Source organism: Manacus vitellinus, unplaced genomic scaffold (assembly GCF_001715985.3).
Source record: "Manacus vitellinus isolate BGI_N305 unplaced genomic scaffold, ASM171598v3 scaffold_80_pilon, whole genome shotgun sequence".
NCBI lineage: Eukaryota > Metazoa > Chordata > Aves > Passeriformes > Pipridae > Manacus > Manacus vitellinus.
This window is the reverse complement of record NW_021940818.1, coordinates 1,028,416-1,044,879: the sequence shown is the minus strand read 5'-3', so window position 1 is coordinate 1,044,879 and position 16,464 is coordinate 1,028,416. Positions and strand designations below refer to the sequence as shown.

At 41.8% G+C, this 16,464-nt stretch overlaps 1 protein-coding gene across 1 annotated transcript in view; it reads right to left on the bottom strand.

Annotated features, from left to right (window-relative positions):
- Window positions 1-16,464, bottom strand: part of FAM13C (family with sequence similarity 13 member C) — a 125,348-nt gene that overhangs the window by 107,974 nt on the left and 910 nt on the right. Inside the window, exons 2-5 of the mRNA XM_029964840.1 lie at window positions 10,363-10,537; window positions 9,935-10,144; window positions 8,004-8,187; window positions 1,785-1,920 (exon numbers count right to left, since the gene is read on the bottom strand). Coding sequence (XP_029820700.1) covers window positions 1,785-1,920; window positions 8,004-8,187; window positions 9,935-10,144; window positions 10,363-10,537 — 705 coding nt within the window. The remainder of the gene's footprint in view (window positions 1-1,784; window positions 1,921-8,003; window positions 8,188-9,934; window positions 10,145-10,362; window positions 10,538-16,464) is intronic.

The following is a 16,464-nucleotide window of genomic DNA, read 5'->3' as shown; positions in this document are numbered from 1 at the left end:
TTTGTCAGAGCTCAATTAATTAGGTTAACTTAAAATGTTGAAATGGAAAAAAAATAGAAAAAAGGCACCCCAACAGCAACAAAATTACAGGAATTAAGTCAAGTATCTGTGTCAAAGCCAGTAAAAGCAACTTTCATTTCCAGGACACAACAAGGGATCAGAGCCAGGTTTGCCATTTCAGTTTTTGCTTTCTTTGCTGGAACGAAAACACACACTCTTAATATGTTTGGTTTGTAAACCTAACTTTGATGTTTCCAGTTCAATGGACTTTGAGCAATTGTTATATTATGAAAGATGAGGGGTACCTATCCAATGTGCTGGGTTTCCTGCCAGAAATTACAAAAACAAGACCAGCCACAGAATACTGAGTTCCCTTCTCACCCACAGCTGGGATTTTTTTCATAAGCTTACCTCAGAGCAGGAGAGTGCCCCATGGCTATGCTTTGTCTGAGGTTTTATTAAAGAGCTTGAAAGGATCTTTTCAGCAGAAGTCTTTCCCACATCACCACAATCCCAGACAGACTGTGACATTTTGCAGAATTACAGGGAGTGGAGTTGGTTCTAGAACAAAAGCACTGCAACAGAAAGCCAGGTTTCCTGGCTTCTCTAATACATTCCCAATTTCTTTTAGCTGCTGATGCTTCTTCTAGCTTTGCAAACAGAAGCTAAATTTCGATTTTATTTGCTCATTTGGATACAGATTGCAGAAATTCTCAAAGGTGGTAGTGACACAGGACTTCTTCAGAGAGAAAGAGGAGCTGGAGGCAGGGGCTCCAACACCATCTCAGTGTGAAACCATCTCCCTGTTTTAGAGATGGGGACATGGCATGGCAGCAATATTGTAGAAACATCCTTGTATCAGAGTATTCTGTTCTTTATACCTATCTCTGGACAGGTTTTATTTTAAAAGAAAGCTTCCAAGGAGCATTAGTGTCTCAGTATTCTGCTTGGGATATACAATATGTTCTAAATACTGAATTTGACTTTGTATTTGAAGTTTGATGGTTTTTCTTAACAGAGATACTCGGAGAAAGAAGACAGAAAATTAAGGAGTCATAAACACAAGCAGCAGCATCTACATTTACATACAATGGAAATCTCTTCCATAGTCCATCACTTTTCCTGGCACACTGTTACCAGTCTGGCCATGAGCCACAAGGATGTGTGGGAACTGCATGTCTTTTTCTAAAAATCGATTTCAAGTTAAGCAGCAATGACACATCATATCACAAACTGAAAATAAGATTTATATTGACCCTCTCCCTAAACCAGCCTTTGTCTAGCATGTTTTCTCCACCAGGAGTTTTTGACAGAGGCAAAAAAATGAATCGAAGTACTAACAATGTTTTACAACAGAAAGTGCCCAAGGAGAAGCTGAAACACACACAGTGACTTCTAAAAAGGGACAGAGAGGTTTCCAACCTTCTGGTTTTGCTTTTCTGCATCACCAATGTATAGACAAACATATATGCAAAATGAAAAGTGTTTCACTCAAGGAAAAAATCCAGTGGCTTTGATCTAACAAAGCTTGGTATTAACACATTTAAAGTGGAAACAACTTCAAATTTTATTGTTTACCTTTTGCATTTGAAATTTTTCAAAAATCAAAATTTTAAATACTCATGTTTCCTCTCTGGCTTAGGTATATCATGAATATTTACATTGCTGGGAACAAGTTACAGTCATTACTTACACTAAGGATAAGCAAATATATTTCCATTTGTAGGTTCCAACATAATGAAGTGCTTGATTACTTGCTGAATTGATTACTGTGACTTTCTTACCTGAAGGCCATCTGCTTGTCTCTGTGAGAAACAAGGGTTCAGGTCAACAAAAAGCATCTCATGGTGTTGAAGCAGATACAGCAGGAGGCCATTGTAAAGCCTTTGCTCTTCACAAGCCAAGGGACTGACAGGGACCCTAAAGGAAGAGGAGGTGGATTAAGTTTAGGAGCTCTCAGATCAGGGGCTAATCATGAGTCACACAGGGAGCCCTCCCAGGGCCCAAGATAATTCAGCAAAGCAGCCAGCTGAGTGACTGGATGAAAACAGAGTTCCCCATTTCTAACAAGCAGTTGTTGGGACAGGGACCTACAGTTTGGTGGGTTCACAAGACTGGGACCTTCGCAGTGTCAGAGCTCCAGTTTGCTGATCCACAACACAACGAGTCTTTGTGGCAGCACAGCAGAACCTGACAGCAACTCAGACTCGAGGTTCAGAAAATCAAGGATTTGATTTCTCCTGTTGAGAATGGGAGAAAAAGCCCCAGAAATCTGCCAGCACTCGCTGACACTGGGTTGAAGAGAGTAGTTTTGTTCTAGCTTAGCTTATGAAGGTGAATTCTGATCACTGGAATGTCTTATTACCAAAAATGCCTGGAAAAAACCCCCATAGGTAACAAACTGCTTCAGTGTGTTAATTTATAAATCCACAGACATCAAGCACATCATGCAGGGAAACTTGCAGATGCTCCCATTAGCAGGTTGAGTTTGGGGTTTTTTCTTGCTTTCCCCACATATTTATTTTTAAAAAAATAAATAATAGTTGAACTTGTGGTATCCATGCTAAATTGGAATAAATTAAAGTCAAGGGATTCTTTGTATAGGATTCTAATCTCATTCCCTAAAGGACCTGTGTATTCCCCCTCTGAACTATTGGGAAGCTTCGAGAACATTTACATAAATGCTATCTATGGCCTTCTCCAGCCACGCTGCACCAACTCAGTTCCACCCAGCACGGTTTTAATATTTAAACAAGACATTCATAAACTCTGGAGACTAATGTGGAACATGAACACACCAGTCTTCTGTTTGCCAAATCAGTACATTCATTATTCATTTGCAATTTTAAAGTGCAAACATACACACTGGGCCCAATCCAATTGCTTTCATTCACGTTCCTCTTTTGTAAACTTACTGTTGTTTCTGTAAGAACTTGAGTCCAGGTTCCTTTTGAAAGAAGATGGTTTAAACAGAGTTATAGTTGCTTTATGGTGAACTTGCCACTGGCTGCTGCAAGAGAGGAGCCCCAAAGAGAAGATACAAGGACTCCCTGAAACAACATCTCAGCCTTGGCCATATTGATCACCATAACTGGTCTACTCTGGCCTCCAATCGGGAGGCCTGGAGACACACCATCTATAATGCTGCTGATGCTTTTGGAATGCCCACAGGATCACCCTTGAGGAGAAAAGACAATGCAGAAAGAATCGTGCCCTGCAGAATACACCATCTAAGGAGTCTTTCTGCTGTGCCTTTTGCAATTGGACATGTCTGTCTCGTATTGGCCTTTTTAGCCACCAACGTGCCTGTAACAAACATGGACAGAGCCTTCCCAAATCTTCGTTTGCGAAGCCCAGCCATGAGCCAGGTAAAACGTAGACAGATTTACGGGATAAACTACTGTGTCATCACTTTCTTTAGGGTTGGTTAACATTTTTCTTTTGTGAATTCCTATTTTTCTTGGGAGAGACTCAGTTTCTCCACAAAAAGCAAGGCTGCATGTAAACATGTAAACCATAGTTGACTGAGCAACAGCCTTTCCTGCATACAGCAATCCTAAGAGATTGTTCATTGCTCACCCAACATTAATACCCTCAACTCACAGGCCATAGAAGCAATACTTTTCATCCTTCGTCTTCTTTTTCAACTTTTTTTTTTATATTAGACATCTGTTCCCAAATCCACTTCTACCAGCTCTTAACTCCAATACTGCACAAGCTATCCATGAAGATAAACAGCTCTCATGCCACTTACTGAGTCCCACTTTCCCTTACCAGTAGCCTGTGTTTTGGGTGCCCAGTTCTCCTTTCATCTTATAACAAATCCAAGCTATAGACTGGGATAAGCCCCTGCAGCTGACTCCAATATCAATGTCTCATCAGCAGATATTCACGGGTGGCAACAGGTGTGTACTCCAAATATAGAGAATATATTTTTAGTTTTCTCTGCAGCCACCTTCCACAAAGACTTTTAATTAATTTTGTAAAATAGTCACTTCCCACGTGTTCAGATACTTCTGCCACTAGCAGAAACTCTATTAACTGGCTGACAGCAGGGGAATCAGGTTCACACACTGCTAAATCCAGGAATATGGTTCCTAGAAGAAAATCTAGGAAGAGCACAGCTCCTGAAATGTATTCTGCATTCACTATAAAAGCCCTGTAATCAGTTATAGTGAAAATCAAACACAAGAGAACATTCACTACAAATAAGGAACAAGTAAAACTCGATCATCAGGAATCAGATCTTTTCGAAGTTCTTTGCCACGAAGTGCAAGCTAAAAAATCCATGCAGTCCCTTGCCTTGGCTGTGCCCAGAAGATCTGCCAAGGTTCCCTGCCAGCAGAGGCTTGCTGCAAATTTACAGAAAGAATGAGTCAAAGTGAGCAGCAGCAAACAGCTGGCTGGCTAACATGCTTGTGCATTCCTGCAAGGCTTACTTACTGAGGTAAGTACCAAAAATCTCTTTACCAAGCTGAAGCAAAACGAAATATTCATAGAAATTGAAGGAACATCAGTTGCATCTCTGACAGAAGTGTGGCAACACGTTTTCCTAGGCATTCCCAGAGACTAGGGGAACACAAAACAGTTCACAAGGAGGATGAGTGGCAACAGAAATAAATAGTTCGGAGAACAAGCAGAAAGAATTCAACAGCAGAAGTTAAGAGAAGGGTGGAGCTAAGCAGAGTCCAGGGAGTAGCCAGCCTGAGACCTGACCTGCAAGTTATGCTTCTGTTCCCTTACCTACAAAGAGACAAGGACACAAAAGCTGCATCATGCACATGTTAAGATTGAGTCACAAAAGATCCACAACAGATTCCAGGGTCTAAAATCTAAAAGAAAAGCCACACTAACAGTGATGGTGAAGCAATTTAACAGCAGTGAAGATAGCTTAACTCAGTCTCATGGGGAAAAAAAATAACATGAGGGAGGAAGGCCCATATAAGAAATAAGAAGGATCTGTTTTCAAAGATTAAGGTAAAACTAAAACATTTTACTTAGTTATGTTTTTTCTGAAACATACCTTCTTTTCATATATTCCCTCTCTGGGTTCCATCACCCTGAACAGGGAGATACATACTAATAATACAGTAGAATTCTTCCAATGTGAATCTGATTTCAGTCAAATATTGAATGTAAGTAGCATTAAAGTAAGGGGCTGCAACAGATTAAAAATAGATAAGAGGCAGCTTATTTAACATTCAGTTTCACACAAACAGTGATATCAGTTTCCTAACATTTAAAATCCATGATGAAATTTTCCATGACCCTGTAACTAGACTTTCAATATAAAACCTGTGTTAAGGCTTATATTTTTTTCTGTTGCAATTGCCATAGCTACTAATTCTGAGGTATATGCAGGCTAGGCTTGCAAGGTATAATGAGCAGCAAGTTTAATATTCTACTTCTGTGTCCCCAAGGCCCATATGTGTCCATGTTCCAACTACTGAATATTCCTACTCGGTCACTTCAGTGAAACTATAAGCATGACAGGTCTCCACAAATAAAAGTGTCAAAAGATTGAGACAGGTGATAATCCCAGATAGAATTTATACTTGAATATAAATAGATAAGAAATTTAAAGTAAGAAGGCTTATAAACAACCTAGTTCAGTTGTTCAATGCCAAAGAAGGAAGAAGAAATTGCACAAAAATGCAGATTGCCAGAATACATGCAGAATATTTTTAACACCTGCAGTGAATTAGTGCCATAAGTGGAGCTGACATTACATCCAGGAGGTTAATTCCAGCAACTGAATGGAGCATATATTTCTGCAGATTAGATCTAGAGTTGTTTTTTTCATATTTTCACATTTTGTCTGAGCAATTATAGTGAGCACTACCCAACATGTCTCAGTTTCCAGTGCAGCTACACGCTGGCTGCCAAATGTTTCATAATGTGGTAGATAATTGCACTAATTCTGGCTCTGAAAGACATAAAGGATATTTATGACTTTTTCCCCTGTGTCAGCAGATATGATTTGCCACAGCTGTCTACCTTGAATTTTGCTGCTCTACAGGACAATACAAATGATTTATTCTGAATCACTGAAGGCCTCGGGTCACTCAGCAGGAAGTGGTACAGCAATCTCACCGAGAGAAAATGCCAGTTGCAAAGCTCTTGTCTCCACTCAACTACCAAAAAGGTGATTTTTCATAATCCCAGGAGGTAACTCTCCAAGGACAGAATCAGCTAAACACTTCACAAAAAAGGAGCTCCAGAATTACTGGTTTCTCTCCCAGAGCTGGTGAGATCAGAATGACTGTAAAAGCTGAAGATAACATTTATAAGGAAGACATATTTCTATTTGTAGCTGTTGTCTTGACAAGTCAGTAGCAGGGAAACCCAACTCTGATTGCTTTCAAGGCTTCTCAGACAGGTCATTGCCACAAATACTTTGTTTAGCACTGAGAGTACTTTAAAAACCAGACAGAGGGACATCTTCAGAAGTAGCTAGACCATGTCCCAGAACATTGGGACATTTAAAAACTGAAGCAGCTCAACAGTCAATAAGGGAGCATACTGGATTCTCATGTGTAGGTCAGTGGGCACACATTCAGAAAACCTGGGAGTGGAAATAAAGGAATTAAGTCTCCTTGCATGTGTGTGTATGCACAGAAGCCTCAAGTGATAGCAAAGGTCTCCTGATGGCAGAAGAGTGACAGTCAGTGAAGTCCTTTTTGAGTTAGTGTAGGGGTCAAGGGATAGACTTCTGGCGAAGGCCTTTTAGCATCAGCCTTTTACCTGTTTATAAGTATCACCACACAACTAATCCAGACACTGAAAATAAACCTCATCTATCTACTCTCATTTACTAACTAGCATGCAGAGATTAAGGAACTTGGGGTTAGATTGCAAAACTGCCTTGTCCCTTGTCCCATCAGCCACGGTGAAGCCTCCTCTCAAATGGCATAACTCCTACCACATCGCATGTTAGATTTGTCTCCATGGCTGTACTTTCACTAAAGATATAAACTTATATCACCTGCAAAGGTCATATGTTGGTACACCTGGCAATAAACCCAAAGAGCAGGTAAGCAGACACTAAACATAGAGACCTATGAAACAGCAGCAAAAGTACAGTTCCCCAAAACAAAGTCTGTCATTGATTGGTGCAAATTTTGCTGAAGATATACTTTTTAAATGAACTTGGCTTGCCACATACAGGAAAAAAAATGTGAATAAGGCTTTTTTTATTGCATAGAAGATCCTAATTGCTAACACATACATTTTGTAAAGTGGCACAGGCTCATAGTTCACATTAAGCTTGACATGGCTATGATCCACTAAAACAAAGGTTTACAAATGGTAACAGGTATAAAGATTTTAACATCCTCTAGTGTCTACAATGAAGGATGGGATAAAGAACTAAACCATTCTAGTTTCATTGGAAAATCCTCCATTACCTGATCACACTAGGCTGTTCCTTCTTGTCATCTTGACTTGCATGGCACGTTGTCCAGCCTTTCCTTTTGTGCCCACTCACCATCATCCCACACATAACTTGTCTAGCTTCAGCCAAGCAGTCACTGCTTGCAAGCTCAGGGGGCCTCTGCCTGGATGTCAACTTGCATTTTAGTGGCAAGGGCAGAATGAGTTGCTTCTCATTCTTGATAAAGAATTTATCTTAATTTCTCTGTTATCTAATGATATTACAACGTCAAAGTCAGCATTAGCTTTTCAGAATCGAGTCTAACAACTAAGCAGCCTGCACTTCAGTTGGCTAGGAAAAGAGGAGTAGTTCTCATTAAACAGTTCTCCACCTGTCATATCTCTTCTCTTCAGATGTTTTCTTACTTGAGGCTGGACCTGTCTAGTCAGTGCCTAACAGAATGAAGGTGGTCAGCCAGCTCAGAACCTGTCACATCTGTCCAAAATATACTGTATAAATATTTAACTTTCCAAATGTTCCACTTACTGTTGGACATACAGCTATGACAAAAAGCCTCATTGTAAAGTGGCTTGGCAGAACTGTTTAAGGTGGGTGAATAGAGAGTACTCACTTGAATAGAGCAGGTCCAAACACAATGGAGAGGTTTTCCAGAGTCATGAAATTCACTTCACTGTGCGTTGCTATCTTTAACAGGAAAGCAGACAGGAACTGAAGAAGGTTTTGATGGGCTTTGGGCAGGCAGCTGAGCAACTGTTTCATGTTCTCTATGCATTCTGTTGTGTTGATTTTGTGCTCTGGTGGGGGGAAAAAAAATTATGACAGGCATTCCTAATATCAACACAATTTCATCATAGATATTTCTATAGATTTGAGAAAGAGAGACATTTTAAAATATATTAGAGCAAAGTGAAGAATAAATATGTCCCAAACAAATAACTTGTACTCCAAATTTTGACAGCAGTTTTCACAAATGAATATTTAAGTACCATGGATTTTCCAGATACTGAGTTTTACATACACTGTTTCTGCTACTCTTCCTGTTATGACAGAATTATCCAGCACTTGCTGCTTTCTTAATGGGATTGCAGGCAGTAGTCATGTACCTGAATCCTTAAAGCTGCCTTTAAAGATGATATAAGGTTGTCAGCCTTAACTTTCCTGAGAGATTTTACACATGCTGCATGATTCTCATTAAGGGAAATAAGAAATTGTACCCTTTCAGCCCCACATCATCTTCATTTCCTGACTAATTGGTAGCTCTCAGACTCCAAACATCTTTGGTCTATAAATATGCAACTGTAGCTACACAAGAGATGCTTAAAAATCTAAATTGGAGATACTTAGCATTTTCTTGGTTCTCGTTCTTCAAAGAAGGGTAACAAGGCAGAAAATAGGTTCACAAACAACTCCATTTGATCAGCAGTTCAGAATTAGTATGATGAAGTCTCCTGGCTATTAGAATTTAGATGACAGTACTGCTCAATAATTGGCAGCTGATGCTCAAATTTGCCACAGATCACCAGGACACATCTGCATAGCTTTGACATTGTGAATAGCAAATCATGCCCTAAAGGGTAATTTTAGCCCTAAAAAATACATTTCGTGCAGGCTAAGGCCCAGGGTGCCCAACTGATTAATGAGAGAAATGGAAAAGAGGATGGAGAGGGGGAAAAAATAAAAATATTTTAAAAATAACAGCAAGACAGTTAGAAGTAGACAAAACAAAGTGCTCTCAAAAAACCATAGATCTTTCAGCATAGATTTTCACAGTTCATGAAGCGGATTCCTTTCTCTTTCTTTCCTTTTTCCTTGCAAACACTTACACTGGCACCTTGAGCAAAAGCAACCTGCAATCTAACTCACTTATTTGTATGTAAACACCTGAATTAGTCATCAGTCAAAATCACTGGGCAGAATTGTCTGACAACATTAGCTCAGCCATTATAGATTTAATGGGGAACTAGGCAGTGTATTGCTGCAAGTACCGGTCCTGGCTTTGCATTCTGAAAGCTTCATGCTGCTCCACACACTGCTGTCCAAGAAGATTATAAGAGGATTAGAAAAATAAATATTAACTAAAAATAAAGTTCTAAGTAAGAACAGGGATGCACAAAAGAGTTCCTGTACCAGGGAAGGTTAAATAGAGAAAGAGGCCTCAGCTTGGAAAAGAGAGAAGTGAGGCAGTGGGTATATAAAGACACAAGCAGCATTATGATGGCAATTAGATTAAAAATAAAGATGTCATCTCAGTAACAAGTAAGGTATACAATTTAAAAAGAAAGCATGCAGAGGGGTACTTTCTCAAAGAATAAAGGATTGGATTGCAAGATGCGTTGCCACATGATGCTGGGGAGTCCAAAAGCCTTAAAGAATTAAAAAAAAGACTACAGACAAGTTCATTGAAACGTAGTCAATCAAAAGCAACTAAACATCAGTCTCAGGTTAAGGAAACATAAAACCTTGCTTAGAAAAGATGCAATGAACACATTATCTGTCACTATCAGAGAAAGGACAGAAGCTTGGAAGGTGCCTGTTCTGTACCTTGGAAAGTTTTTAGCAAGCCAGAACAAATGTTGTCTGGAAAAACAGCCACTGGTAGTTCTTTCAGAAAGAGCTTCAGGAGACTGGCCACAGAATCAACATCTCCATCATTAATAAGGTCCACTTTTTCTCCTTGATTATATTTCTGTTTTAATTCTTTGATTTTATTTACTGAACCACCAATTCTAAATATACCAACACGCTCCAGACCTGTTTAAGAAATATAAAACAGCAAGCAATGGTTGCATTACCTTATTTGTGTGATAAGAACTCAAAACTCATTTGTTGATGAAGCTCAAAAAGCAAGAGCTCCTTTAAGAAAGCATAATAATTGTAAGTATAGATTTTTCAGCACTTACAGCTAAAAAATACAGCTTAAACAAAGAATAACAGCCTTCAGAGGCCAAACAGGGAAAACAGGAACTTACCAAACACCTCTAGGTACTCCACCATCTGTGTCACAAGAGAAGGAACCCCACATTGTGTCGCACCCTGAAGGAGGGTTTCCAGAGGAACACCAAATGTGCTTCTTTCTCTGCTGAGCTGTAGGTCTGGTGAAACTTTATTTGTTGTGTGCCTGACTTGAATAGAAGAGAATGATTTCTGGGGAACAAAACCAGACAAGTGATAAGCAGAGACTGGCTTTTATTGTTTTAAGATCCGAGGGTCTACAGCTTAGGTAAAATTATTGTCCCTATTGTAGCATCTTAGCACAGACTGCATTTCTACTGCATATTGTTAAAATACTGATACTACCATTCTTCTTCTGCAGAGCTGAAACAGGATCTGTGATAGGGTAAATCCCAGTAAAGCCCGTTCACACCTACAGTCAGGGAAAATGGGACCTCATGTCAAGGCAGATGCCCTGTTTAGGACATGGAGAGGTCATTATTCCTCAAAAGAACCCCAACAGTCAGAAAAAAGCCAACCCAGTGCTGGTGCACAGCCTTCCAACCCCATGAAATTTGTGAATTTCTACCTAATTCTCGGAGACAAAAAAATGCAAGATCCACGGAGGGACCAGAGGAGGAATTGAAGCAGCAGCCACAGCTCGAGCCTGGCAAAGGGTTCCTGTCTGCTCACCCAGTAATTCCAAATTTCTTACCCCAATAACTCATGGAAAAACTTATGTGAGAAATCATGAACAACCTGCACTTGGGAGCTGCTTTTTCATCCTGTGAGGACAGAGAGGCTGTCCAGTACTTGGGCTGGGAAACACGCGGGATGTCACAGGGGTTGTCTGTCCCAGCAGGGCCAAGGGGTCCCCGTGAGAACAGGAGGGATTGCCCCAGGGGGGGCACAGCAGGTTCAGACCAGTTCTGTAGCCCCTCAGATGGCACCTCGGGGGATGTATGTAAGAATATAGATATAAATATATATTTAGATATATTTAGAATATATAACTTAAATGTATATTTAAGAACACCATCCCCCAGGGACATTTGAGAAAGGGGAAATGCTACCTGGCCACTCCATAAAGAGTCCTGGCTCCCTCATTCCCTTTCCCTCCTCTCCTACCCCCTGCTTGCCTCACAGGCAGGGGACATGACCCACAGTGCTTGCTCTGCCCTCGTGTTCCTATCAGGCAGTAATGCTCACAGTCACAAAGGAGAGGACCCTTTGCCACCAGGCAGTGACAGCAGAAGTCCAAAAGAGGAACACCCAGATTTACCAGTTCTGCACCAGGAAGATTTAAAGAGTATCTACGTCTCATTTTAAAGCAAGATTTTAATTTTTTTTTAAGTGTTACCCCAACCCATTGTAAAACCTGCCTCTCCTTAAATGTTTTTATTACTATGTTCTCAGAAGGAAAAATGAAAGATTCTCCTATGGATTTGTAGCTGAACTGCTGTACTGAAGCTGTTTTTCATACATACCTGCAGCAAAGCCACAAGCTGGAGCTCCAGGCCAGCCGTGCTGCCATGGCAAGCACTCACACTCCACTTGAAACACTGAACCCATTTCACTCTTACAGTACAAAAGCAGGCTTAGAACATGATGTTAATGTTACAGCATTAATAATTACCTAAAAGAAACTAATATCAGCGTGCACCAAACCCTTATTTTACAGCATTTTTTTATATAAGGTGCGAGGTGTTACAAAAAGCCTCTAAAATATCTATCCAATGCTATTCTAAATCCTTCCCCTTTCCCTCCTCAGATGCAGCAGTCCACTGGGGGAAGAAGCACAACCTTACCAGAACGGAGAAAGGATGTAAGAAAGGACCAAAGAAGTCAGATTGAAGTTACTCACGCAAATCGAAAGGGAGGCACCTGCTCCCATGTTAGACTGCAGCAGAGTGCCAGTATTTCAGCTGTGCTGTTCAGAAGACACCATCACCTTTCTTCCCCTCACACATTTGTGCAATCCAGCCAAAGCCAATTGCAGCCATTGGGCTGTTCCTCTGCAATTAACTTATCATAGCATAATTGCTAGGCACCATTCTAATCAGTGGTTTCACTCCAAATTTGTGGAAGGTAGAAATTAACTGCTTGTAAAAGAATATTCCCTGTAGCCAGCACTTCCCTCCAGAGGCACCCTGTACAAGCTGAGGGCTGTGTTACCATCAGGAGATGTTTCCATGGCACCTAACACACACAGTGCCACAGCTTCCTGAATCATGCTGATCCTGTGTGTCCTATTTACTTTTCAGTGGGTTTTTGCAATGCAGGTTTGCAGACATTCATACTACTTGCTGTCCACTCTGCCTGCTAGCAGCAGCAAGCAAAATATTTTGACATGGCCTGCAGTGTATACATATTATTGCTACATGTTTATATAACACCTGAACAATCATTTTGGTAAACATACAATCAAGGATCCATCCAGTCTTTGGAATATGGAAGATGAGGATATAGCTAAGCCCAACATCTTCTTTATAATTCTTTCAGATACAAAGCCTCTCCTGGGAAATAAGCCACAAGGAAACAAGTCATGTTGCAGTTAAATCTAATTGGGGGAGATTCTTAATACAAGTTTAGTAGGTGCCTACAAAAAACCCCAAAACACACAAGGCAAAAAAAATACAGGTGCTGAGACAGACCCCCTTGGTGGAGTACTAGAAAAGAAGGAGTTACTCCATCAAGACACTGTGCTGCTGGCACAGCACAGATGGCAGAGATCATTCCCTCCTCCTCAGCAGAGGGAACACCACTTAAAAAACTGTACAGATTTTTAGCACACTCACCTCCCCACGAGATGCCACAACAAGGTCTGGATAATGCTGCAGTTTAAGGTTTTCTTGCTCTACCTGCTGGGGCCAGACAAACAGCCCTTCCCAGCACCCTAACAGGATCAGCCTGGCCTTGGCACTGCAGATGTGTCCATTGTCTCACACAAGATCCAGCTGTGCCCACCATCTCTGCAGACAAGCTTCACCTGTGCCCACCATCTCTGCAGACAAGTTCCACGTGTGCCCACCATCTCTGCAGACAAGTTCCACCTGTGCCCACCATCTCTGCAGACAAGCTTCACCTGTGCCCATCATCTCTGCAGACAAGCTTCACCTGTGCCCATCATCTCTGCAGACAAGCTTCACCTGTGCCCATCATCTCTGCAAACAAGCTTCACCTGTGCCCACCATCTCTGCAGACAAGCTTCACCTGTGCCCATCATCTCTGCAGACAAGCTTCACCGGTGCCCACCATCTCTGCAGACAAGCTTCACCTGTGCCCATCATCTCTGCAAACAAGTTTCACCTGTGCCCACCATCTCTGCAGACAAGTTCCACCTGTGCTCACCATAAGGCTCTCAGAGCCACCAGCACCTCAGCCAACCGTGCCTCTCAGCTGGCAGCAATTTGCACTCTGCAGAGAAAACCTCTCACACAAAGGCCTCTGCAAAAATTCTAAAACAAAAAAAAAAACAAAAAAATCAACAACTCTCTTAACTCTTGGATCCCTGCCCCACAGCACATTTCCATGTTCCATCTTGCTAGGTGCCACAGGAATCATTCTGCTGACACGTCAATCATCCCTGCTTCACCTGAACATGCAAACTGCAGGCAAATAGCTTTTAAAGCAACAAGTTCTCTACCTGGGCAGCAAGCACAGCTTTTATCTGTCAGATCGTTACAGGGCAAACGAGGCAGCAAGGACCACAATCAGCCTCTTGGTCTGTAGTGCTCCTCTAACTGCAATTATTGAATAATTTGCTTTCAAGTCCTGACTGCAAAATTCAGCAATGCTCACAGAAAATGAACATGCCTCTGTTCCCCAGGAAGCCTGCAGCAGCTAGAGGGCACACGAGGCTTGCCAGAGAGGTGGTCCTACAAACGTCACTGCAGACAGAGCAAGGAGCCCCAAACCCCGGGCAGGATTTTCCTTTTGTACCAAGTAAGACGGCTCGCAGGGAAGATTTCTCCATCGCTGTTGTACAAAGAGCAGGGGGCCGCAGGCAGCACAAACCGAACACGTAACTGCTCATACTGTGTAGCTGCAATTCCAACCCTTCCTTCACAACCTCTGGATCAAAGTCAGCCCCTGCAGGACCTCAGATATATGAAAAGGATGTGTGGTGCTTTGAGAAGCCACCCTGACTTCAAGGGCTGCCACTAAATGAAAACCAAAGCTTTTGGTCTCCCAGCACCCTGTTGCCCAGGGGAGGGTTTGTGAGGAAAAGCAGTGCCCTGGGCCTGGGCAGTGTGAGGGGCTGGAGGAGCATCGAGGGTTGCCTTTGTACCCTCTTCACAGAAGCCATGGCCTCCAGCTACTGAAAGGACTGCTTGTGAGGCTGGCTGATGTCTCAGAAAGATAAAGGAAGGATAAACATGAAAGGAAAACAGAAAAGTTTAGTTTTCCTGCTTAGAAAACAAGGGGTTTTTACAGAAGCATTAGAAACAGCAATATCCCTGTGAGGGAGGGCAGAGGTAAATCTGCTGTCAGCAGCAGTGAAAAAAAAAATAGCAGTAAAGAAAAATAATTAACTGAGGCTTCATGGTTCATTTAAATTTTCCTTCAAAGCTGCAAGCAGCCTGCTCTGCTAACCTTAGTGATCTGTATCTCGGCTTTGGGAGTCTCCAAGCATCCAGCCAAGCAGGAAAGAAAGCCCTTCCTGGTGGGCAAGAGCCGAGCAGTGGAGCATGTACCCTGCAGGGAGGCCGCGGTGGGGATGGGGTGTGGGCAGTCCTGTCATGCTGCTCTCCAGGCTGAGGCCCAGATCCAGCTGGAAAGGCTGTGGTGGCTTTGGATTAGGAGTAAACACTGGGGCAAGCAGCCCTGCTGATGCCAGCTGCAGCCTTTGAGCAATGGGTGCTCAGGATCAGAGCAGAACCATGGAGTTCAAAAATGAACCCATAAAGCTTGACCCAAAGCAAAGAAATTCAATCCAATGGCAACTGCTAGCCTGCCCCTCCATAACATGATCCTCATTATCCAGTGACAACTTCAAAAGCAACTTTTCAAAGATACGCAGGCATACAGTGCTGATTTAAAAGATCAATACTATACATTTTTCATTTAAAGCATTGTTCCCCATAAATACTGTGTTTCAGTCACGCTGCTTATCTTCTGATATTTACTGTTACCATAAACCAGAATTTGTGATGCCTTGATTTTAATTGCATTGAGGCCTTGATGTACTTAGAGTGTTTAGATCTTCTTTCCTCTATTCTTTAAGTGGACAGCTTAAGAGAAGATAAACCTTACCAGCATGTCAGAAAGTCAGAGAACATCCTAAATACAAATTAATCAGATCATGAAAACATCACTAAATTTTTCTCATCTGTACTAAAGAGTCTAGCCCCTCTGTGACTGCTTTGCTGGAGGTGCTGGATTATGCTCTTGAACTGACTGTGTTATATCCAGAACAAGGGACATTACAAGTTCCCATCATCAACCTCTAGGTCATTTGAGCTGCTTTAAAAACCTTTTATTCCCACATGTCAAAATAAATGCCAACCTGGTGGAGGAGAAGGCTCCAGGGTAGCATCCCACAGGACCTCACAGCTGATGTGCCCCAGACAGCTGGTCAGAGCCCTCCAGCTGTGAGACACCATCTCATGCCCACCCCAGAGCTGGGGCCTGGGGAAAACGTGGGGTAAAAATGGCCAAACAGCTCCTGTGGGAACTGAGGGAGTCAGACAAGGCACTACAAGACAGAAGAAATAAGAAGGTGATGTTGTAGCAGGACTTCAGGGCACTGCTCAAAACTCCTTAGAAAAGCACAGTTTGATTTGGGTGGGCAATTCAGATAAAAGTCACTGGGCTAAGTTGAACCACTATTGCTCTGACTTTGTAGTTTGTATTGACTTTTTAAAAAGAGGATAAAACACCACAAGAAGCCCCTGAACCCATGCCAAATGAGTGTATGCTGACCTCTTACACTTCAGCAAGTAGGAGACTGGAAATGCTAAAAAGCCCTAGTAATTTGTCTAGACGGAAGAAAACCAGAAAAATTATGTTGTCTACTTGACTCAAAGTGCTCAAAACGGTCCTGTTCAGGAATGTATTTTTTTTCCTTTCTCTATGCAATCTTTTGGAAACAGCATTATCATCTGCTAAATGCAGTATGATATATCAGTTGCACCATC